Source organism: Cavia porcellus, unplaced genomic scaffold, assembly GCF_034190915.1.
Source record: "Cavia porcellus strain 051 isolate PalLab524CR breed Dunkin Hartley unplaced genomic scaffold, mCavPor4.1 scaffold_19, whole genome shotgun sequence".
NCBI lineage: Eukaryota > Metazoa > Chordata > Mammalia > Rodentia > Caviidae > Cavia > Cavia porcellus.
The window spans coordinates 26,012,623-26,037,144 of NW_026947502.1; the positions used below are offsets into that span (position 1 = coordinate 26,012,623).

At 39.6% G+C, this 24,522-nt stretch overlaps 1 protein-coding gene across 11 annotated transcripts in view; it reads right to left on the reverse strand.

Moving 5' to 3' along the window:
• Fbxw11 (F-box and WD repeat domain containing 11) overlaps positions 1-24,522 on the reverse strand; it is a 140,925-nt gene that overhangs the window by 3,732 nt on the left and 112,671 nt on the right. For 9 of the 11 annotated variants that reach the window (XM_063230780.1, XM_063230783.1, XM_063230775.1 and 6 more), the window contains 6 exons: positions 24,208-24,457; positions 20,582-20,700; positions 18,186-18,296; positions 17,059-17,137; positions 14,995-15,181; positions 9,019-11,502 (listed from right to left, as the gene is read on the reverse strand). In XM_063230780.1, the coding sequence (XP_063086850.1) occupies positions 15,020-15,181; positions 17,059-17,137; positions 18,186-18,296; positions 20,582-20,700; positions 24,208-24,457 (721 nt within the window). In that variant the 3' untranslated portion in view covers positions 9,019-11,502; positions 14,995-15,019. Of the gene's footprint in view, positions 1-9,018; positions 11,503-11,664; positions 14,573-14,994; positions 15,182-17,058; positions 17,138-18,185; positions 18,297-20,581; positions 20,701-24,207; positions 24,458-24,522 lie in introns of those variants that run through there. The other 2 variants (XM_063230776.1, XM_063230777.1) reach the window with 2 other exon arrangements.

Consider the following 24,522-nt stretch of genomic DNA (forward strand, 5'->3'; position numbering starts at 1 on the left):
TTCAATCCCTGGTACCGATAAAAAGGAAAAGGACAAAAAAAAAAAAAAAAAAGAAGAATGGAGCTGATATTGAGAAAACCAAAGCAGAGATCTGGGGAAGGTTCTTAATTCTCGATAACATTGCTTAAGCACCTGGAGCCAGCCATTCCTGAAGTTAGCGCGGTGCTGGATTATCCATTTACATGAGTCAAAATACAAAGGTATGCATCCTCCCTTCCCAGGTCTATGGCTCCCTCTCATCATTAGCACCTGCAGCTCAGAACGGGAAGCACAAGCAATATCTCGGAAGATGAACAGTTTCAGCCAGTAACACACTCACAGAAATAATGATCAGAAAAATAAGCAAATTTAACAAATCCCATTTTGCCAATTAAAGAGGAAAGACAACATCACCTTCCTGTCTCGAGTAGCATTTCTCAGTGTGTAGCTCCTCCAAAACTAAGCCTGTGTGATAGTCATAGGAAAAAAGATAGAGGAAAATCTTAAGGTCTACCAAGTAGGAGAAACCCAAAGCCTTCACCACCACCTTCATGGAAGGAACAATAACAATATATTAAAGGTACTGATAAACACCAAATAAAACTGTTTGCTTGCCTTCTCTTTTTTTTTTTTTTTTTTGACAGGTTTTGCTATGTTGCCCAAGCCAGCCTCAAACTTGTGATCCTTCTACTTCATCCTGAATCACGCAGCCTGTTTAACTGAGCATTTCTCAAAGTCACATGATTTCAGAATATTTTTTTCACTTATGAAAATAGTATTCTATGGAACTATTGCCCCATACAACACACACTGGGAAAAACTACAAAGGAACAACAGAGAAAATGAAATATATGATATTAATGGGATGTAAAAACTGATCCAGGGAAAAGTGATGATGGAAACAGACCTCTCTCTGAAACTTCTCCATTATGGTCACTTAAACTTTTTCTGAGCAACCCTACATATTTATGGCTACTCCAAAAATAAAGTATGGCAAAGATCAACTTACCATAAGGCATTATGCTGAATCCTGGGACTTGGTAGTCAGGCTCTAGGAGACTGCAGTGACAGATTGGGTTTTGAGAAATTACTGCAGAATCAAGGATATCGCTGCTGGAATGGGAACCCTCCTGACAAGCCTTCTCACTGTTGGAGCCATGTGGAGGAGGGAAATGTGGCCTTGGAATCTTAAGACCTCCTAAATATTTCAGGAACATACCATTCCTATATGTCAGTCAATCCTATTGGCCTTGTCAAAGAATATCAAGGAACTAGGGGCTGAGTAAAGCCCTGCTGGTGGAGTTTATGCCCTGATTTGTGTCTGCCACACCTAACTGCCCTCATGAGGGGAGCCATCCCTTTAGAAGGCCCTTAGGAAAATGGCTATAGGTTATGCTTAAACAAAGAATAACCACCGATTGGCCAAAAATGTGCACCTGACTCAAAGGCAATCCATCCATTGGCTGGTTGGTGACCTATCAGGAGGCTGGAACTCGTCTCCTTATTCTAGCCAATATTTTTTTTTTGTCTTTTTCATTTTTTTTATCAGTACCAGGATCGAACTCATGACTGCCTGCTTCCAAGGCAGGCGCTTATGCCGCTGAGCTAAATCCCCAGCCCCTTCTAGCCAATGTTTTAACAGTGGAATCATTTGAATCACTGTGTGCATATGGAATTTTCTTTTTCCCTCAGTCAGTAAAAATCAAACTCAAAATGCACATGAAAAAGACAAGACTTGAACCCAAACCCCGCTGGCTCCAGGGGCAGACTCTTTGTCCCTCTCTGTCTGCATTTAAAACTACAGGAACATTTAAAACTACAACACTAGGCTGAAAGTGCTAAAGACTTAAGAGAAGTTCATGAGCTGGGAGATATATCTCTGGTTCCATGGAGGAAGTTAACACTTAAACTTCAAAGAACAGGCAAAACTTGCCATTTTCTTTGGGGGAAGATATGCTCAGTGGCAGAATAATGGTCACTGGGTTTTATTTGTCCTGCATTCACTCGCTTGCTTTTGGAAAGTACTGCAATCTTTTTGGAGGGATCTCCCTCCCTTCCTTTCTTAGTCCATGAGTTTGTGTAGGAAGTAAGCTGAGCTCCAACCCCTGACTCCAGACCTGGCCAATCATAGCACAATATTCCTTTGACTACAATCATGAGTTTTAAAGGTGGACCCAATCTGAGCCAAGGAGATTTAACCCCAAGATTCTTTAGGCCTGCTGGGAAGAGAAATTTTGCTCCACTACAGATACACAGAAGATAGAATTGTGTTTGGCACTGCTGGCAACCACCTGGCTACCATGTAAAAATGAGAGTCTACCCTAGACTGAGATCATGAGAGAGGAGAGTGAGGGAGAGGGACTGAGAGAGACTCAAGTGCTGATATAATTAGAATGTCCAGATCTAACACTGCCAGAAGCCACTCAACTCCTGGGTTTACTTGTAATATGAGCCAATGATACCCTTCTTTGCACTGCTAGTTTGAACTGGCCTTCTACTATCCCTAGTCAGTACAGTGAGCAGTGTGGTGGGCTAGAAATATCCATCTTAGACAAGTTAGCCACTGAAACTACATCCTATTCAGCTAGGGAAGTAGACATCAAAATTATTGAATGAAGTTTACAGATTGGTTGATCAGAAGGCAGGTAATCAAATCTTAAGAGCTTTAGTGGATCTGCAGTAATTCAAATTCTCATTTGATGGAAAACTGGGCTGAGAGAGCCAGAGGTTGTCATACAATGTTCCACAGACAGCTAGTGACCCACAGAGCAGGGCACTCAAAGAGGAGTATTGGGAAAGGGCAGCTCAGATGTAGGGAAAAGGGAGGACTCAGATATTGGACTGGGGAGGAGGAAGCAATGGGCAAGGCATCCAATCAGAGGCCTGGGCCGGTCGGCAACATGGACCACCAGCTCCTGAGTTAGACAGCACTAGGCTCAGGTCCTCCCTGTGAATAGCTCTACCATGTGAGTAGAGCACAGGTTTAAAAGCCACTTCCTGACTGCCTCAGTGCCTTCTCCATTGTGGGTACAGTCCTTCACCTCCCTGCAGTTCCTTGAGCTCTGTAATTACCATATCCTAAAGTGGCCTCCAAATAAAACAAAGAAGTTCCTGCCCTCAGGATGCTATATTTCTGGCAAAAGATGTCAGAACACATAAATAGCCAACCCTCCACATCCAAGGTTCCACATCCATGAATTCAACCAACCATGGTTTGGAAAACACTGGGAGGAAATGGTGTCTGTGCTGAACCTGTGCAGAACTTTCTCTTTGTTCCCTAAATAATATAGTGTAACAACTCTTTGTATAGTGTATACATTGGGTTAGACAGTTTAGGCTCAGTTTAGGCTATATAAATATGATTTAAAGTACACAGGAAAATGTGTGCAGGCAATGTGCAAATACTACATTGTTTTATATAAGGGACCTGAACTTTCAAGGACTTTAGTTATCAGTGGGGAGTCTTAAAATCCATGCCTACAAATCCCAAGGCATGACTATGATGTGCTTATCACCTGTCCTCCTGTGTCATAATGCAGGCTTCACGAAGGCAGCAATATCTGTCTGTTTTGTCACTGCCTAGCTCAATACTTAGCACATAGTAGGCCTTCAATAAATGTCACATAAACAACTATAATTGATGTAATGGTAAGTACCACTGAGCGAATGGAACACAGGATGCAATGGTGACATAAAATCATCTAGATTACCTACTCAGAGAAGTCTTCTATAAGCTGAGACATGAATATGGAGGAAGCAGCCATGCATAGCTGAGAGAAACTGATGTTAGGCAGAGAAGTCACACGCAAATGCCCTGAAGCAGAAATAAAGAATGGAAAGACAGCTCCTATAGCTGGAGTCAAGGGATGGAGAGTGACATGATCCAAAACCACACTAGAAAGGTAGGCAGAGGGTCGGCTCTCTGCAGAGCATAGCAAGGAGTTTGCACCTGATTCTGAGGACAATGTGGAGTGTCAAGCAGGGCAGAGACATGATCTGTCTTGTACCTTAGAAATAGTTCTTCCCACTGTGTGCTAGGTAGACTGCACACAACATCCAGCACACTGTAAGCGCTCAATGAGCAAGGCATCACCACTACCCCCCAGGTCACACCCACAAGGGTTGCAAATATCCAGTTGTGTTCTCTAGCTTCCAAATCCAGGCTCTCTCTGGCTCCGCTCTGTGGACTGTGGAGGTCTAGCAGAGCTAACAGACTAAGCTTGGGGAGGCTAAGCTTGCCTGGTCAGGGAAATAATCTAGGAAAGGGGATGGGGAGGCATGGGGGGCACAGGGTGTGGGAGCTTTCTGCTCCCAACATGCTTTTCAAACATTCGTTTGCTTTTGCCTAGTCTCCTCCATAAGAGACATGCTTTCGGATGTGTTTTGAAAAATATTCCATATGCTAATGGAATGTCACCATCTGCCAAAGAAGGCAGAGCTGTTTTTAAAGGAAAAACTATTACAGAAATGAGGTATTCACAGAGGGGCACTAAAGAGCCCAAACGTCGCTGACCTGAGCCTGACCTGGCCGCCTTATGTTCTCAACTTGAGAAGGGGTGAGAAAGTCTGAGGCCAATTAACTTCTCTCTCTCCCCCCCTTTATTTCCCCCTTGTCCATCCCTCTTCCTACCCCTCCCCCTCCCTTTCCCCCTGTTCCCCCTCCCCATCTTGGAGACATGATGAAATTTCCTGAAACAAAACCTCACAGCCCGTTCTATAAAATGCTTTTGCCTTGGTGGAAAAAGTCCCGATGGTCCCTTTTATCTCCTCATTCCTGAGGCGCAGACCTGGCCCCCGTCTGTTTGTGCAGATGGGCTGCAGGGAACATTCCCAAGGCAGAGTGAGCAAGGCAGGGGCTTGAGGACTCTGTTCCCGGGCGCCTGTTTGTTCTTGCGGCCAGAGTCCTGGCCCTTTGGAGAGAGTGGTGTTGTCTGGGAAGAAGTGTGAAGCGGGATTAGGTGTCCTGTGGTGTGATTAGTGGACAGGCATTGTTCCCCAGGAGGCGGGCAGCTCGGAGGAAAGTGTTTGGAAAGAGGGCTCCCAAGCACTGGAAGCATTCAAAGGGCCCTGTGAAGGACCCTGCTCTCCAGTTTATCTCCTGGACTCTGTTCCTAAGTGTCAGTGTTCCTATGGTCACGCCCTTTGGAAGCTGCCACTAGTCTCTCTTCTGTGTAGCCCTGGTCAGGTTCTCACTGGGTCAACTCCATTATCAAATCAAAAGCATCATCTCCCCTCTTTCAAACCAACCCCTTTCCCTAACCTAACAGACTGGATGCCCTCTGAGCCAGGTACTCACTCCAAGGGATTCCCACCCCAGAGAGCCTTTGTGTGTCTGTCCCTCATCTGGCGTCTTTTCTGGCTCTCTGTATGGCTGGCTCCTGCTCATCATTGAGGTCTTGGCTCAATGTCCCATTTCCAAGCCAAACTCTACCCAGTGTTTTCTCTTCACAGCTCTTATCAGAACTTATTTTGTTAATCCATGTGTTTTGGGGCCACTGCAGCAATCACTGGGTGTTGAATGCTGCTGAGACTTAAGCTTCCCAGGGGCCGGACTCCTGTGTATCATTTCCTCTACTGTCCCAAAGAGCGGTGCACAGATCACACTAAACCTGAGTGCCCTTGGCAGGACCTCTGATTCCCTCCGCAGTCAAGTTCCACGGCTCCTGCAGTGGATGAACTAATGGTCAACTTGGAACACCCAGCTGAATTGAATCAGCGAGGCGCTGGGCGTGGAAGGCCAACCTGAGGATTGCTGCCAACTGCATAAAGAGAACCAAGGGGAAGATGGCATGCTGTTGCTGGAGAAGCTTGTCACATTGAGCTTCCTGATAAAGACCCAGCTGTACTCATTATTGGAGGAGCTCTGGACCCCACTCTGAGAATGGCTGCAGATGTATTCCAGGGAGCACAGGTTCTTACTTGAGTGTTGCTTCCTGGCTCCAGGGCAGATCCCTGAGCTAGCACAGACCCTTCATCCTGCTGGCAGACTTTCTAGCTTCCACCACTGACCTTTGGGCCTTCCCAGTGTAGATCCTTGATACAGATTTGCATGTGACACTGTGAGTTCTAGGCCTCCATCTGAGCTCACAGAGGACACTGGGCTCTAGGTCTTCAGCTGAACTCACAGGAGTGGGATCCAGGCTGTCAGCTGGATTCTTAGGGTTTTTAGCACATGGACAGAACTCTTGCACTCCTCTGCATTTGACTTCTTTGGGTATTATAAAATAATTCTATGGATTACATGTCCTGCAGTAAACTTATTCCTTTGCAAGGCCTGACTACAACAGCCACAATCTCCTTAATACCAGTCAGACTACCTTCTTCCATCTTCTAGGTCCTGCCTTCCAGCTCAGTGTGCCCAGCAAAAGGCCCGGATTCTTCAGTCCAGCCCACGTCCTGCAGTCATGCTGGCCAGCTTCTAGCACTTGACACACATTATAGACAGGTGGGCAGAGGTGTCTTTTGGTGTAGACTGCGTAATTGGGACCTGGCACCTTGGGGGGGGGGGGCTCTGCTGGCATTAGGGTACCCAGAGAACATGAAGAGGGCAGGTCTATGAAGAGGTTCAGGTGTGGTCACCAAGAATGTCCACAAGCAAAGCTAAGCCCAGCTGCTCAAGAGCAAGAGAGACCTGAGCTTCTATGTCTTCAACCATAAGATGGTCACAATACAAACCATGCAGGGATTCTATGAGGGGCTGAGGGTGTGTAAAACCCTTCCCCTGGACTGGTGGAAGTGATAATTGTTTTTCTTCTTGCTGTAGCTGATGTTATCCATCTTCTTATCTTCCTCACAACCCCACCACTACTGACTCCACATACACTGAAGACTTGAGTTCGCTCCTCTCCATTGTAGAGATAACTATTTTCTGAAGATAGTGGCATGTTTAGGTTTCATTCTCTTTCCAGGTACACTCCATGGGGAAATGACAGCTTTACTATCTTTAAGGGTGAATCACCCTTAACAAAATTAGCCAAATTAGCTGACTGGAATACTAGTCTGCTCATCTGGTCCACTACCCTCTCAGAGAACAGCATGTAGTAACATACTCTGGCGCTCAGTGTAAACTGTCAGCATTCTTCCCAGGAGGCAGCTCCTCTTGCTCGACATCAAGCTGACTTCAGGCCTAAATCCTACCTTGCTTCAATCCTACCAGGTCAACAGCTGGAAGCTTTTCCGAATATTTGCCACGTAACTAGCTAACGACAATGGCCACCAGCTCTTGGGTTCTTCCTCCTTTTTTCAAACACCATTCTTTTTTGAGTCACTATTCAACTATAAACATGTGTCACTCAATCACTATGTCACATTCACTGTCGTAAGATGTATCATGTACTTTGTCTCTTTTCTACAGAACCTCTTTAGTTCTTCAAACAATACTTCAACTGGTCACTAATAAAAATGCTCAAAAATCACACAAGTTCAGGGATGGCAAACTAGTGTTATGGATACTATTTAAAAATCAGTTGCTTTTGTAAGTTGGGCATTCACATGGTTGAGGTTTCCAGCTTTCCTGAAAACAATTAGAGTTAGCATCACTGGGTCTGCACTCTTACAAAATTACGCATCCTGGGGAATGTACTCCATAAAACTTGAGCTAGTGAAACAGCAAAGCAAAGATCCAAACTGCCAAGAGGCTAGATAGTAAGGATTATCGCCAGATGGGCCTTCCTTTCTATCTTATTAACTGGAAAACAGGTGAAATGGCAAAGCACCCACCTCAGTCTCTGATTAGATATCGAAGACCCACAAGACCTAAGTCTCTATCATTATGGGACACATTTGTGGCTGTGAATTTCTTAAAACAGATGACCTTTCAAGAAATAAAAATACTAGCATCTACAAGAACAACAGGTTAGAAGCCGGTCCTACACTCAAACTCCTACTCTGCCACTCTGTGATAATGCATGGACACCTAATAATCCTCTTCCTGATGATCCACCTGAATCAATGAGGAATAGCTTATGGTTAGCACAGCCAGGGATAGAAAGACCTGTGAAAAAGGATAGTCACTATTGGAAAAGGCAAGAAGCTAAATCTCCACTCTCAACTGCAACTGACTATATAAATTATGGCCCATCCTCATGCAGACATTAACAAGAATGAGGCACAATTACATATACAGACATGCAATAATCTCCAAAGAAAAGAGCAGATTAAGCATGGTGCAGTGCAGCCTTCACCGCTTACTGGGCTGGGCTGCAGCTTGGTGGCAGAGAATGCACTCAGAATGCATAAGGTCCTGGGCTATGTCCCTAGTAGAAAAAAAAAAAGATGAGCTATATATGTGTGCATATAAATATATCCTATACACAGTATATCTGTCAAAGGATATGCAAGAAGCTGGTTAAGAAACTGGAGTGCAGATGTAAAGAAATCACTACAGTTTAATTTTTTGATTTACAGACTGCTTTTCTTAACTGTTAAGTATGTGGCACATTTTAAAACTTTTTTCACAAGAAAAAATGGAGATAATTACATCAATGTACTCGAATTTTATCCAAAAAGTCCACATTATCAGTATGTTGGACTAGAAGGGAACAGTCAGCTACTACTCAGGAGGACTGCTGAGCAGAATGGGGGCCAGCTGTGCCTTCTGCCTTAGTCTTCGACCAGTGATGCACATACCTGCAAATGTGGGGAATGACACAATCTCATTTCAGATGTCTGTGACGCCATCTCTGACACTTCCGTAACTCTTCTTCAAGGAGTGGAGGATCCACTCATCTGAAGGCCACTTGGGACATCTCAGAGGCCACTTTCCTATCTTTCCAGTAACTTGTGAATTAACTAAGGATGTATGTGAAGCATATTTGCAGAACACCTTCGAATTCATTCCCAACTCCTGGGTTTAAAGTTAGCTTTTTAAAAAAAAAAAAAACCCCAAGACAAGGAATTATGTCACCCTTTACAAAGTTCTCACAGGCCAAACATACTTTACCTTCAACTTCATTTTACAAAGCAGATGATTTTCAAAATCTATAAACTTCAATAAGTCACTGAACTCCTGACAATACATAACAGTTTCTTAACAGAACATCAGAGTATTTCAACACTTTTATTAAGAGTATTGACTCGAATTAGTAGCTGAAGTAACAATTGCAAGAAGCCAGATTAGGTGTACTGGATAATATTCATACTTGATTTATTGACATTACTTAGCAATTTATTGGACAAAAGTCAAACTTTTTGTTTTTTATTAAGCACATTCCACAGTACAAAGCTGTCATGAATAATATCTGTACAATTTAACAGTTTCAATAGCTGTTCAGACACAAATTTATTTCAAACAGATAATTGGCAAACATAATTAATTACAAGTTAGAATTAGACTATCCCAGTGCTTTAAAACATTAATATAGCAGTAATTTACAGTTGCTCAATTATGGTTAGCAAAATAAAGTCCAGAGTACAGCCAGGAATTACTACTGTAATCCCAGAAAGTCAGAATTCCTTGGGTGCCAAAGTCCCCTGTGATAATTTAGTAGGCACAATTCAAAGGTTGTGTGCATGGTTTCCCAAGGAACAAGAGGAACTTCTATATTAAACATGCAAAAAAAAAAAAAAATCCATTCATTCAGAAATATCACCTCCGTCCCTCCCCCATTCCCTCTGGGCTTTCCTAGCCAGTTTGACAGAAAAGCTGTAACAAGAAGAGCGGTCAAAGTCAAATCACTTTCACAACCACTATCGCGCTTACAGCATCCACTTTATGGAGGTTTATTTTTATACTTTTGAGACTCAACCTCTCAAACACAGAAATTAGTAGGATGTGAGCAAGAAGGATATATTTAAGAAAAATTAAAAAGGCAAGAGAAAAATCAAAAAGCAAAGCCAACTCAACAAACAAACCACATACTCACACATTGATCCCCACACTCTTCTCAATCCAAAGGACAGAGTTCAGAGGCCTTTCCTAGGAGTAGAGTGTGCTTCTTCTGGAAGAGGGTGCATTCACAGGAGGTGACTTATTGGTCCTTTAAAATGGGATTGACATTTCTTGATCTTTGGAAACAATGGCAAGGGGCAAATCAAAACCTAGTACTGAAGGAGGAAAAAGGAATGCTGACCAAAGGCCAACATCCTTTCCATGCATGATTGAAGCAACAGTGCCATTCTAGGCTCAGGCTGCAGAGCACTTGAGAGCTTCGAGAATCTGCGGGGGCCACAGCAACAGGTAACAGCAGAGCTGACTGAGACAGGACTCCTGGGCCTGAGGCTTCACCCTGCTTGGGAGTTCCCTGCCCTTCACACCGACCTCTGGAGGAGCCTGACCCGCTCGATAGCTGCTCTGTAGCAGAGCAGGAGGTCCTGTCTACAGGGCCTTCTTATTCTTTCCTTCTCAGCGTTACAACTGCACAGAATGATAGCTTTTGACAAACAAGCTGAACGAATACTATGGGAAGTGACCACTGGTACTCAGGAGTACTTACGAGGAAAATAACAAAAAAATTTTAAGTACCTCTCTATTGCATATCTACACAACAAATAAAACATTTGTGTTAAAACTTTAGAAGTTAAGATTTTAAAACAAGATTCCCATTAAAAATACACCACACACACACACACACACACACACACACACACACACACACACACAGTGACCAAATAAAAACACCATATGAATACTGCAGGAAGGGCTCTAGGTCATCCACATCAACCCTGGTATCAGGTTCTCGAGTCTAGCCCATGGCTAAGTGCGAACACTCTCTGCATTAGTGTCTCAGGCACAGGGGGCCTGACTCCAGCAACCTTGAGGTTAAACTGTTATGTACATTATATCTACATGCGGATACAGTATTTTAAATTAGGAGGCAAGCACATGGATAAAGGTGTTACTCTACCAAATATCAGGAGATGGTTGGGAGCAGAGAACAGTTAATAAAGGAAAAGAGCTATATTACCTGTGGAGAGATAATATAACTGGCTTATAGTTCTTTAAATTAAAAGAAAGTGATACAGAAAGAAAATGTAATCCAAAAAATATTACTAAAGCAATCCAGAGAGATTTTTCCATTGTCCACCATGTATATTCCTAATACAAGTCAAAATTCATAATGACTTGGACAGTAAAAAGGAGAATGCTAACTTCTGAAAGAAAGCCCTGGACATTCTGGGTAGGTGTTTGGCACCCAAAATTTCACTGAAGAAGAATGCTGCTTCTTAGTATCAGACCAAAGTGCAAAGCATTATAGAGGCCAAGTCTTCTCTTGACGGTCGATTTACTTCCATAAAACAGACTGTTATGTTCCTGTATATGAACAATTTACATTTGAAGCATTAGATTTTTTTTCACTGAGGGGGTAGGAAGTGGGCTTCTGTTCTACTGGAAGTCGGTGAAGCTAAAGTATCCTTCTCAAAGTAGAGCCGGGATCAGAGGTGAGAAATGTCGGTACTTGAAGAGTGAGGCTGCTTTGCATCTACCCAGCGTCTAGAACCAATTCCAGCTTCATAACTCAGCTGTGAACGAACTCCCTTAGGCATTTGGTAGCCATGTAGCCAGTAGTTCAAGACTAGGAAACCCTGGGGGAGGGGGAGAGAGCATGGACGTTTATTCTCCTTAAACAAGGGCACAGCGAGTATGTCACAGTGCAACCATCTGCAGTCACACATCACAGACGCACGCACTCCTAATAGATGACTGCTTCTTAAATAACCAGCATTAAAAAAGCAGAAACTGCCAAGTTGTTTTAATGCACCACATTTATTTAAACTTCACAACAACCTTAAGAGGTAGAAACTACCAGTATACTCACTTCACAAATAAGAAAAATAAGGGTCAAAAAAATCTGTTTTTAATTCAGCGAATTACCCATTAAGTGACAGGGATTCAAAGAGAGGGATCCAATAAGTTGGCACCTTTTACTGCTTTACTAAAAATATGTATCAGATATGCTCAATGCTAGGTTTCATATTTAGTACAATCTTTATGACAAGCAGGGCATGTAACAGGACCACTGCATATCCTCAGAAGAGCCCTATCACTGTGGAACTAAAGTATGCAAAAGAAACAAACTATCCCTTCTAAATAAAATGTGAATATTGTAATCAGAAATTACTTTTTAAAATCACTTTTAAAAGAACAAATGTTGAGGCTACAGGGAAGACTATGGAATGTTCCATATTCTGAATATGGCCTGGATCAAAAACACATTTTAATCACCATCTCTCTACATTCACCCATGTATGCCACTATGTACACATACAGAGACACATATACACCCCTGCAACAGAACAGTCATCAGACAATGTTTACCATGACTATGAACAACGCTAGCTGATATTTCTGCTGTAAATCAAAACAAAGTCAAAACCCATTCAAATTATTTCACAATCACTGATGGGTCACAACCCTTTCCATACTCTGCACAAAGCTGTTTGCTGAGAAATCTAGTCACCTGAAGTATAAATTAAGACGGGGGAAAAAACTTTTAAAAATTATGTATGATTTTTATTTTACTTATTTGCTTGTTTAGTGTTGGTTTATTTTTGGTTTTTTTGAGACCGGGTCTTGCTGTGTAGTTTAGGCTGGCCTTAGTTCACTGTGTAGCCAGACTGGCCTCCAACTTGGAGCAGTCCTCCTAAATCAACCTCCTGAGTACTCAGATTATAGGTGTGCAACACCACACTTAACTTAATATTCTGTATGATTTTTAAAAGATAACTTTCCCAAAGGTTGTCATTTACATAAAGAACAAGAATCCTAACACGTTCACTTAATAAATTCAAGAAAAATTAAGTTTCATTCCTTACTGCTTTCCCATTAACTATATTTAAGATTACTTGAATTCTTTTGAAAATGCCAATACCCAGAGGTAAGAACTGTGTACTCCCAATACTGCTGATGGGAGTGAATGGAGCTGTATACTCTTCTGGACAGCAACTTAAGGTTGGGGCAAATACCAAGTAAGACAAATGAACATTAAAAGATAAGAAGAGGGAAACCATAAATATATAACAACAGGGCTTAGTCCAAACAACTGAACAATATTTGGCAATTAGGAACTATAATTTAGAAAAATACTGACATTGCTAACATGTAACAATTTTCTAATATGGAGGGGATGCATTTTTTAAAAGTAGTTATAAACCACGATATTAAAGGAGCTGGCATGATATACACTAAAGGAGTTAACAATGGTGAACCACAAGTAGGAGTTTACTTTCTTCTCTTGGCTTATATACTGTTCTCATTCATCATCATTTTATACTAAGAAAGAGCAGGATAAATTCTGTGCTACTATATATACAACTCTTCAGGGTTAATAAATTTTTGTAAAATCTATTGCTACATTTCCTAACACAGAAATAGTCTTCCCTGATAATTTTAGGGGTCAATATTTTACTACAAGGTTAAATCATCATTAAGGAAGTGCTTCTTATTAGGCAATTGGTGATAACTGTTTCATGTTTCAATCAAAGAAAAGAATTTGGCAAACAACAAAATCTGTAAGGCTGACTGCTGAGATTCTCTAACTCACTTTGAAGAGACAAACACATTTGTAGTTTCGTTGCTTGTTCTGGTTTATAGGAAATGATTACATTATAAAGCATGTAAACTTTAAAAACTTCTTAAGGCTTACTTGTAACTGTGGATCATAACAAGGTACTTATTCTTAGGTTCCAAAAAAAGAGATGGGAGAAGCATCTGAAACAAGTAACTTAAGTTTCCTTTCTATCACAGCCACAACTACTGCCTCATCCCTCAACCCTAAGAACACTGCTCGTAATACGCAAATGTCAATTTGTGAAAGTTTACTATGTTTATAAATTTTCTGTTAAGTATAACTGAAATGTGTATAGATGTTTTGGATATCACCACATGCCGCTTTAATAAACTGAGTACAAAGACACAAACATAATACAAATACAAATTAAATTTCAAAGGTACAATTAAATCGTTTCATGACACACCTACTTCCAAGACTATTCATTTCAGAAGTCCAACTACAGCTGTTCATGTACTATCATACATGCTTCTTTTATAATCTATATTCTTATGTTCTATTTTATGTGCAAAAATAAAAGGATTAAGATGCATTCTGAAGAAATGCACAGACGGAAATGTATAGTTTTAAGTTCCCATTAGAAAAGAAAAAGCAGAATCAATATAACAGTGTCCAAGACTTCTAAAAACTGCAAAACAATGCTTTAGTGAAGGTAAAGGTATAAATTAGAAATATAACTATGTTTATGGATTGTAAGACTCAACACCTGCTGAGACACAAATTATCCCCAAAATAATCCTTATATTGTTTGGTCCAGATTATAATCCAACCAACATCTTCCTAGAATATGATGACATTTAAAAAAATAATTTAAAAACCTAGAACAATCAAATTTTAAGAGCAGCAATCAAATCATCGCATCCCCAGTGGTTCTAGTGACTTAGAGCCAAGGACTGGCTTCTCAGGCTATACTGGACTGAGCCTCATGTATGGGGGGGCGTTAGGGACCCTCTGAGCAAACTGCTGTTTGATTCATCCTTGAGGGAATAGAGGTGACAGGAAGACTTGGCAGTCAGAGGAAGAGAGATCTTGAGTATTTTGTTGGTGGTGGGATGGTAGTTTTTGTTTTTTAACTTTAAAAAAAACTGAAAGACAGGAAAGAAAGAAAAAATGAAGAGATTCTTATGCCTCAAAATAAAATTCAAGAGACTTTACTGGTACCAAACTGGTATGACTGGGAAAATCGTTTAGGAAACTATTTTTTAAAAAACAGGAACCACATTCACCAGTGGTCAACACAGAAATCTGTAATATCCAGGACTCCAATTTTAGACCGTCTGATGATGTGACTATAAAGACTTAGCTTTAGGGCTGAGGATTTAGCTCAGTGGCGTAAGTGCCTGCCATGAGTTCTGGTTAAACCCCCCCTCACCCCCCAAAAAAGATCTAGCTTTTTATTAGAGACCTGGCTCTAACAGAGAGCTTGGTTCATGTCATAGGGGAACCCAAATCATGAAATTTGCCCGAAGGAAAGGAGAATACAGTTAGAAAAATTAAGAATACTCACCTGGAAAGGGTGAAAGTGCAGACTGTTATCTGGAGATGTAAGTGTATGTTCTGGAGGGAGAACGTGTCTCATTCTGGGCACTCGGAGGCACATTTAAGAAATCCCAAATCAAAATAGTGTCATCATGGGAGCTGCTGATGATCTGAAACTCATCAAACTGTAGCCGAAACACACGACCAGAATGTTCCTACAAAATATAACAACTCAATGAATAAAATAACATCTTTACAATTTCTCACAGCTCACAATGAAAATTCAGCACAAGCTGAAAATACAGCGACTCATCCAGGTTTCCCAAATAATTTTCCAAGGCTTACTAAGCATTGGCCTTTACCCTAAGAATAAATTCTTTTATTTTCCTTCTAGATTTTTCTTTCATTAAATTTTGTATCCTAGTTCCTGGCCCATTAACATGTCAAAGAAGAAAAATGACACTGTAACAGGCCTCAGAATTCTAAAGTAAACAGTATTTAACACCATTTTTATGCCATAAATACTAGAACCAGAAAAAACAGGTTTGTTTTTTAACATGACTACAAATATCTGCCTCAAACAACAGCTGATACCAAAATTCATGGTAAAACATTAATATTAAAATCATGAAAAAAAAAAAAAACAAGAATGGCCCTAACCATAATTCTGCATGTCCTGGCTAAAGCAAGAAATAAAGAAACAGAAACAAAAGATAAAACTACAAAAAATAAAGAAAATCTATCATTATGTTCAGATGTCTATTTCCTACAAAATACAACAGAATCAACTTGACTACTTGAAGTAATTACACTAGTAAAGTTGCTCAAATATCCTTAGCATGTAAAAACTAAATATTTACTCAGCCTTAAACAAGAAATCCTGTCATTTGCACTGACAATGGATCTGAAGGACATTATACTAAGTGAAATAAGCCAGGAACAGAAAGGTAAATACTGACCTCAATTATAAGTCAAAATCTAAAAAAGTCAGTCTCATACAAATAGGAAGTAGACAGCAAGGTGGTTGGGGTGCTAGGAGATGATGTTAATCAAATAGTATAACATGTGAGTGAGACTTCAGGAATGATCTCTTACACTGCACAAGAAGCTCAGTTAATAATAATAAAAATGTTTTAAAATTGCTAAAAGAACACACTTTTAATGTTCTTACCACCACCACCAAAAAAAAAAAAAAAAAAGATAAACTGGTCAAGTGATATATATGTTAATTTGCATGGCTAACTCTAACTCTTTTTTTTTTTCCGTCTTTTTCCTTTTTATCGGTACCAGGGATTGAACTCAAAGCTAACTCTAACTCTATCATGTGTATATTTTACCTCATAAAATACACTTTAACTCAACATAAAATTTAGAAATTAAAAATAAAGCATTCCTAATGGCAAAGCAATAATTCACAGAGTAAAGATTGGCAGCTGGGGTGGTAGCACAAGCATGTAATCCCAGCTACTTGGGAAACTCACTCAGAAAGACTGCAAGTTCAAGACCAGACTGAACAACATAGTGAGATCCTGTCTCAAAATCTAAAAAGGGGTAGAAATGTAGCTGAGTGGTACAGAACCTGCCCAAAATGTGGCAAGGCTCTGGGTTCAATCCCCAGTACTGTTTGGAGAGAAAGAGGAAAAAAAAAAAAAAAGATTTGAGGGAAAATACTACCTTAACAATACATAAATATGCTATTGTTAAAAATGTAACAGTGCAATGGTGGTAAACCTATGGCACACATGACACAATAGACTGTCTGAATCACCAGAAGCTCTAAATAGTTTGCCATCACTGACACAGTCACTGACAATAATATTAAGAAATCTCCTAAGGAAGGAAGGAAAGAACCGCATGTTCTATTAGTACACCAGTTCACCTACAAAAGAGGAAGCCTGCACTCACATCTAACAGCTCATGGTAATGTAAATGTCAGATATTTTCTGGATTTGGCTAACTAAAATTAACAGTCAATTTCTCTGAAGGCATATCGTGAGATCTGCAAGCTTTTTTATGATACACCTAGGCAGGGCTCTTTGCAGATGGTCACCCTACAGCACAGGCAACCAACCCGTTTTAATGGATCACATACCACCAATGTGCGCAAACACAATGTGCTGGCTGGGGCTCGAGGGTCAAGAGCAGCTTGCAAGTCCCAAACTTTAATTTTCCTAGAAAGGAATATGAGACTGTGATTAGTGGAAAAGTTAATATTTTATGTATTGTCAAGCATTTCTGTACCCTTGAACTGCCTATTATTAAACCATAGGGCAATGACTGTTTTGTTGTTGTTGTTGTTGTTTGTTTTATTTTGTTTTTTGAGACATGATCTCACTCTGTAGTACAAACTGGCCTTGAACTCACTGTGTAGCCTAGCTGGCCTTCAATTCATGACCATCCTCATGCCTCCACTTCTGCAGTGCAGGGATTACAGGCATGTGCCACCATACCCAGCTCAACAAATTCATGTTTTTTTATTTTTAGAACCAATTATATTTGATTTTGGAAAAATAAGAACCTGAACATTCTCCAAATTGCTAAAAACTAAAGAAACATTTTTTAAAGTAGGTAAGAAAACTTTAGATTTTATCTAAATTTATTTCCTGAAATAATAATCTATGTCTCTAAATTTATTAATCAAGAGGCTCTCTGGAACTAAGCTAGTGCTCCTAACAGAAGAAGCTAGTGCTCTGTGTGCAATCCCAAGGCTATCTTTCTCCAGAGGAAGCAAGTGCTAATAGTAATAAAGTATAACAGACCAACTGACCTATTCATATATTCATATATAACCTAAGGTCACTGTGAAAGATCTACAACTGCCATTTGCTCATTTTAAAAGATATAAGGTGTTTTTAGAAGATTTGTTCAATTGACCAAAAGGGGAAAAGAAGAAATCTGTTATTTAACATCTGGTTTATTTAGAGCTAAATAAAGGCAAAGAACTAAAGCCAAAGTTACTCCACAACTTGATGATGATGATTAAAACCTAAACTTAAAAACAACAGAGGCTCTGCTACTGTGTGACTTGGGGGAAGATTTACTTCATCTTTCTGGGGGTGTCCTCACTTGATCAACTGTATAACAATATCTACCATCCACCTTTCCATAGAGTAAGCACATAGTGTGGGATCTGGAATACACAGAGCTGCTTAAAATACAGCAGTTCTTTTTCTTCTTAAAATGATTATAGTGGTGCATCTGAAAATATGAAACACATACCCATCATAGGCACCGCTGACAATTCTCTTGTTATCAAACCGGATACATCGGACCAATTCTTCATGTCCCTCCAGGACTCTTAAGCAGGCACCACATTCGATATCCCAAAGCCTTGAATGAAAAAAGACACCCTTGCAACAGATTCCCACACAATTCACACAATCCTGAAGTGTTTTCTCTCTGTTCTCTACAGACAGGACTTTTCACTACTTATGAGTTCTTCACTTCTCACTTACACACATGAAGACACATAAGGACACTTATATCTCTTGTGCCCATTTTTTAAGCACTAATTAGAAGGAAATTTCACTTTCTATTGTATTTTCTTTTATACATTTTAAAACTTTTAAATCATAGGCATTTACTTTTTAAAATCAAATCAATAAGAAACTTCAATTATATGTAGTTCCTAGGCATTCCCTTGATATCTGAGTTAACAAAACCATGCAGCCAAACGATCTTAGAAGTACTTTTCAGGAAGAGATGGTAATTGCAGGTAGGAAAGGGAAAAAAAGCATGTTCAGGAAAGGAGACACAGAAAATACACACAGCCACGGACTGTGGCACACAGTCCGTGAGGCCTCCTGAGGTTATGACTGGTAGGCTAATATGTGGTCTCCCAATCCTGATGATGCTTTTCTCCCTGCATACATACTGTATTAGAGCTGTTTTGTTCATAAGGTCTGAGTAGGAGATTCACCATGTATGAACAGTACCTTGGAAATATAAGCCTAAAGACTACATTAAACCTTTTTTTCTATGTATATGATTAACATAACAATGATGTAGTTATGAGATTTTTTTTCTGTTGCAATTGATCTTTATACATTATTTACACGAACGAATCACTACAAACTACCATGTACAAAACAAAGAGAACATATTAAAGTTGTCATTCACTTTGTGAACGCTTCTCCACCAGGAACTCCTATCATACATACAATGAACATTTTCATACCACTGCCCTCAGCAAATATACTTTAAAAGATGATCACAGTAATTCAAACTTGTTATGCAGAGCCATTCAGCACTGTCACTATGACGCCAAAGCAGTTCCCCTCTATAAACTGCAGGGCAATGTACATTATTTATCTTGTAAAACCTCAGACACTGATATGAGGAAGTTAAGGACTGTTTACTCAGCAACCATCTACCTGCAGTGACACTCAGTGCAACGCACTTATGTACTAACTTATCTGGAGCATCACTGAGGCAGGTGTCCATTCAACTAGTTGATTCTTGTATTGAATAAATTTGATAAAATTGTCATTCTTATATTTCCTGTTATATTATCTTATAAAAATTAATGGGAAAATATGCAATTTTGGTCAATTTGTATTTAAATAATCGAACTGATAAGTGGTTAAACATTAAGCAGTACCATGAAGCATGATGAATATGATAAAACTTGTATGTATCTTAAAACTTAAAGAAAATCTACAATTTTGTATCACACTATATAAATACTAATTATTATATAAAACAAAAATATCAGTATAGCATTTTTTATTTTAAAATTAAAATGATGGTACAGAATTTCAAAACAAAATAATACGAGATGAACAATGGTTAATATATTACACATTGTTATCTTGGAAGTAGTTGCTCAGATCATACAATACCAGGATACCAGCATGAAACAATGATCAAACAACGAAAAGCACAAACTGTTCTGTTGAATGAGCTAACAGAGATTAGTAGTATAATTATCTATCATATATATATAATATCTTTTTTTTGCTTGCTTGCCTTAAAAAAAAATCTTGAACGTAATCTTTATTCTACACAGATTTTAGGAAATATAGTTATAAGTGCCAAAATTAGTCACAACTGTAAGGCTACTAGCATGTTCCAGTATAGTGAAAAACATGATAATTAAAAAGATATTTAAGGGATATTCTTAATAAGATATAAACTGTCTGTTTCTAGTCGTATTTTCAAAAAGCAAAGAGACTGAGTGTTATAAAGAGAAAGAGGCATTTGTAAAACAAATAACCAGCCAGAGAGGGTGATTTTGTAGTGCATGTCTCTCTTGGGAGAGACAGATCATGTACACACACTGCTGTTAGGGGGCAGCTGGGGCTCACAGGTAAGGGAAAGCAGAATGTGTTAGGCTGTAATACTCTCAACTATTCTGAGGTGTGCTGGTACTAAGTAATCCTGAGTAGAGTTGAGGATATAAAACTCCATGTGTTGAGAGAACCTTGAAAGAACATTTAGGGCGTACACAGCTCTCCACTTGAGTATGCAGAACTAAACAGATTTGTAAGGGATCCTAAGCTTTTCTTACCTGAAGCATCCCATTTACTCTGAGTTGTTTGAGCCTTACCACTACGAAATGAATGAACACTATGGCAAAAGTAACCTGCCCTATCAGCACATCAACTTGTACTCACCTGATGGTATTATCTGATGATCCACTGACCACCAGACGGTCCCTGTACTGGAGACAGGCAATGCCTCGCTTGTGCCCATTGAGAGTGCGCACAAATTCACAGGTGCTCGTGCTCCAGACCTACAGGACAAGCAGCAATGTTCTTGTGAATGAATGCAGGAAAGTCTTCCCACAACTCACCTTTTAAAAAGAATACAATTTCTAACAATGACTCAAGTACATGATTATGAACTATGGCCTCTTCTAACTCAAAATTGGAGCTGGGGTACTGACTATATAGTATAAAATTTTCTTGACTGCTGAGTGATAAAATCAGACTGAAATACAGAAAGCAACCGTGAAATCAGGTTTTAAGGTCTTCACAAAGGGAGTATTTCTTTAACGGTTCAGATATTCACTTACCTACAGGAATTTGCAACACATTTTGTGTTTTTACGCCAACTGACAAGTCAAATCCAATGTAACTGATATTTTAAAAATCTCCACCTTTCACACCCTCTTTTCAAGCAATTTCTTGAACAGTTTCATTTATTTTGACAAATCACACCTAATACTACATATATAAAATAATCTCCTCTCTTATAAAATCATCTACTAGACTTTAGATGTTCATTGGCTCAATATATGATAAACTAGCTAAGGACATACAAAGCAACTGCAGTGCTGTGAATTATTATGCCAGCTACATTTTTAGTTGAATGGACTGTTACAAGAAAACACTGAAGTAAGTCATTTTAACTTGGAATCAGACAATGGTTTCTTAGATATTACAACATCATCAACAACAACAGAAATTCTCTGGGAGGCTGAAGCAGCAAGTTTCCAAGTCTGAGCCCAGCCTGAGCATCTTTGTAAGATGCTTTTCTTGAAAATAAAATAAAACAAAATAAAATAAAATAAAATAGGTTGGTGATGTAGCCCAGTATGAAGGCCCTAGGTTCAAGCCTCAGTAAGAAGTAAATAAACAAACTAGATAGCATAATTAAAATTGTTAGCCAGGCATGATGATATGAGCCTGCAATTCCAGCACTCAGGAGGCTGAGGCAGGAGGACAGTTGCCAGTTTGAGACCAGCCTGAGCTCAAGACTACCTGAACTATATAGTGAGACCCTGTCTCAAAAGACCCCCCAAAAAAACCTTAAAATTAAAATCATTTATGCTTCAAAGGACACCATAAAGAAAATGAAAAGATATTCCTAAATTATGAAAGAAAATACTTGCAAAGCAACTTATGTATCTGATCAAGAACTTGTACTCAAAATGTTTTTTAAAACTTTACAACTCACAATAAAAACACAAATTAAGAGCTGGGGATTTAGCTCAGTGGCTTAAGCACCTGCCTGGCAAGCACAAGGTTGTGAGTTCAAGCCCCAGTACCAAAAATAAAAATAAAAAAACAAATTAGTCAATTTTTCAAATGGGTCAAAGATTTCAATAGACATTTCTCCAAAGAAGGTATATAAATGACCAACAAGCATCTGAAAAGATGTTCAATACCATTAGTCATTAGAGAATGCAAAGCAAAAACACAAAGAGGACTCCTACACACACTTTAAGATAATGGTAATTTTAAAAGATAATGACAAGTGTCGGCAATAAAACAGAAAAATTTGTCAGGCTGATATTAAGGAAGAGGTGTTTTAACTTTTAAGTACTGGTCTTATACCAACTGATATGAGTGTGAGGTAAATTAATACATACAAATGATTAGCTTCCAGGTTACCCAATCTAAAGTCTGATGCAAAATGGTCAGTGATTTGTAGAGCGAGGCATCAGAACACCGTACAGTGCCAGTACTTAAAAAAATGGTTCTTCGAGCAAGTTCAAGCATTCATACCCTACTGGTAGGATTATAAAATGGTTCAGCCACTTTGGAAAACAGTTTGGCAACTTCTCAAATTATTAAAAACACAGTTACCGTCCAAAGGGAACTGAAAATAAACAAACATACAAAAACTTATGCATAAATGTTTACAGCAGCATTATTCATAATAGCCAAAAATTGACAATTATCAAAATGTACACTGAAAAATGCATAAACAAAATATAGCACATCAACATAATGGCTTTTATTTGGTCATCAGAAAGAATAAAAAAATAAAAGGAATGAAACACTAATATGTGCTACACTAATACGGTATGAGCCTTGAATACACTATGCTAAGTAAAAAAATCCAGACACAAAAGACCACATGTTGTATAATTCTTTTTACATATAAAATTTCTAGAATAGGCAATTCGTAAAGATATTAGGTAGATTAGTGATTGCCACGGGATAGGGGAAGAGGGAGGAGACTGGTTGCTAATGGGTATGTTAAGGTTTTGGTTTAGATGTTCCCCTGAGGCTCATGCACTCATCGGTGAGGCTTTTCAGAGCTGGCTGGATCTAGCGTGTGACACTGGGACTGAGGATGTGTGGTTCTAAATTCCATGAATTGGAATAGCATAGTTCCGGGTATGGATGGCACCACCCAAAAAGTTTGTAGTTTAGGATGAAAGGGAGGCAAGCTCATTTCTGCTGCTGCTCACTGCTGCCTTCTGTTTGCTCTACCATGACATGAGCTGCTTCTCCTCTGCCGTGCCAACCTTCCTTAGAGCCAGCTGAATTCAGACTGACACTTTTACAGACTATGAACTGAAATAAACTCTTCCTCCTTTAATTTTGGGTGGCCACCATTTTGTCTCAGCAACTAGAGAAAGTAAGAAAGTGTACGAGATAGTTTAGACAAAAATGTGGTAAAAAGTTTTAAAACTATGTAGTGGCAGTGGGTTTTACATAACACTTTGAATGTACCAATGACTACTGAACTGTATACTTGAAAATGCTGGATCTTATGGTAAGGAACGTGTATCTTAGTAAAACTGTTATAAAACTATAAGAAAGCTAAAATTTACAAAAAGTACTAGGCATGATGGTATATTCCTATAATCCCAGCACTCAGAAGGCTGACGCAGAAAGGATCACTGTGAGTTCAAGGACAACCTGGGGTAGACAGTGAGTTCACGGCCAGTCTGAGCTACACAATAGAACCCTATTTCAAAAATAAGTAAACTAAGTAATTAATTAATTTTTACAAGTGGTAACATGGACACTAGAATCAGAATAGTATTTACCAATTCTGAGGTGATCTTAAATTACAACTCTTGTTGCCTAAATGAAGCTCACCACACGCTAAATGAAGTTCGCTCCATGAGTCTATGACACAGTACACCCTCAAATTAAGTGAATATTTCAAATCTAAGCTCTGTCACAACCTACCTGTGCAATCTCCAGTACAGTTCTTCACTCTCTGAACCACATCAATATAACAGGCAATACCATTCTCAAAAGGGAGATGATTATATGACGCTAACAGCCCACAGAACACATTTGACGGGTAAATTTTCTCCCCGCAACAAGGTTACTAGCAGTGTCACTTCACACCAACTGAGGACTGTTTTGTATTATTCCAGACCCGTAACTCTTCCCCCATCTCTGCTATAAAACTCCAGAAGCATGTTGAGTGAGAGGTACTTCAGGGCTCATGAGCACAAATGGAAAAGAATGGATATCTTGCTAAGTAACAGGCTGGTATAAACCTGTTGCAAAGGAAGAATAGGGAAGGTAAGGACTGCAGACACACTTACTTTGATGGTCCTGTCGCCAGAGGCAGACACAATGTACTTATCGTCAAAGTCTACTACATTGACAGCAGCACGGTGGCCAACCAGGACTCGGCGTAGAGTGATATCGGTGGCAGAAGCCATATCCCATACAGCAATGGAGCGGTCCTTGGAACAAGTGACCATCAGTCCATTGCTGAAGCGTAAGTGTAGCACAGCCTCATTGTGATGGATCAATGTGTTCAGAACTTCACCTGTGTTCACATCCCAGACTCTAGAGGAGGAAAAAAATACCCAACATTTACTCATAGGGACAGCCAGGGAAAGACTGATGTCTGA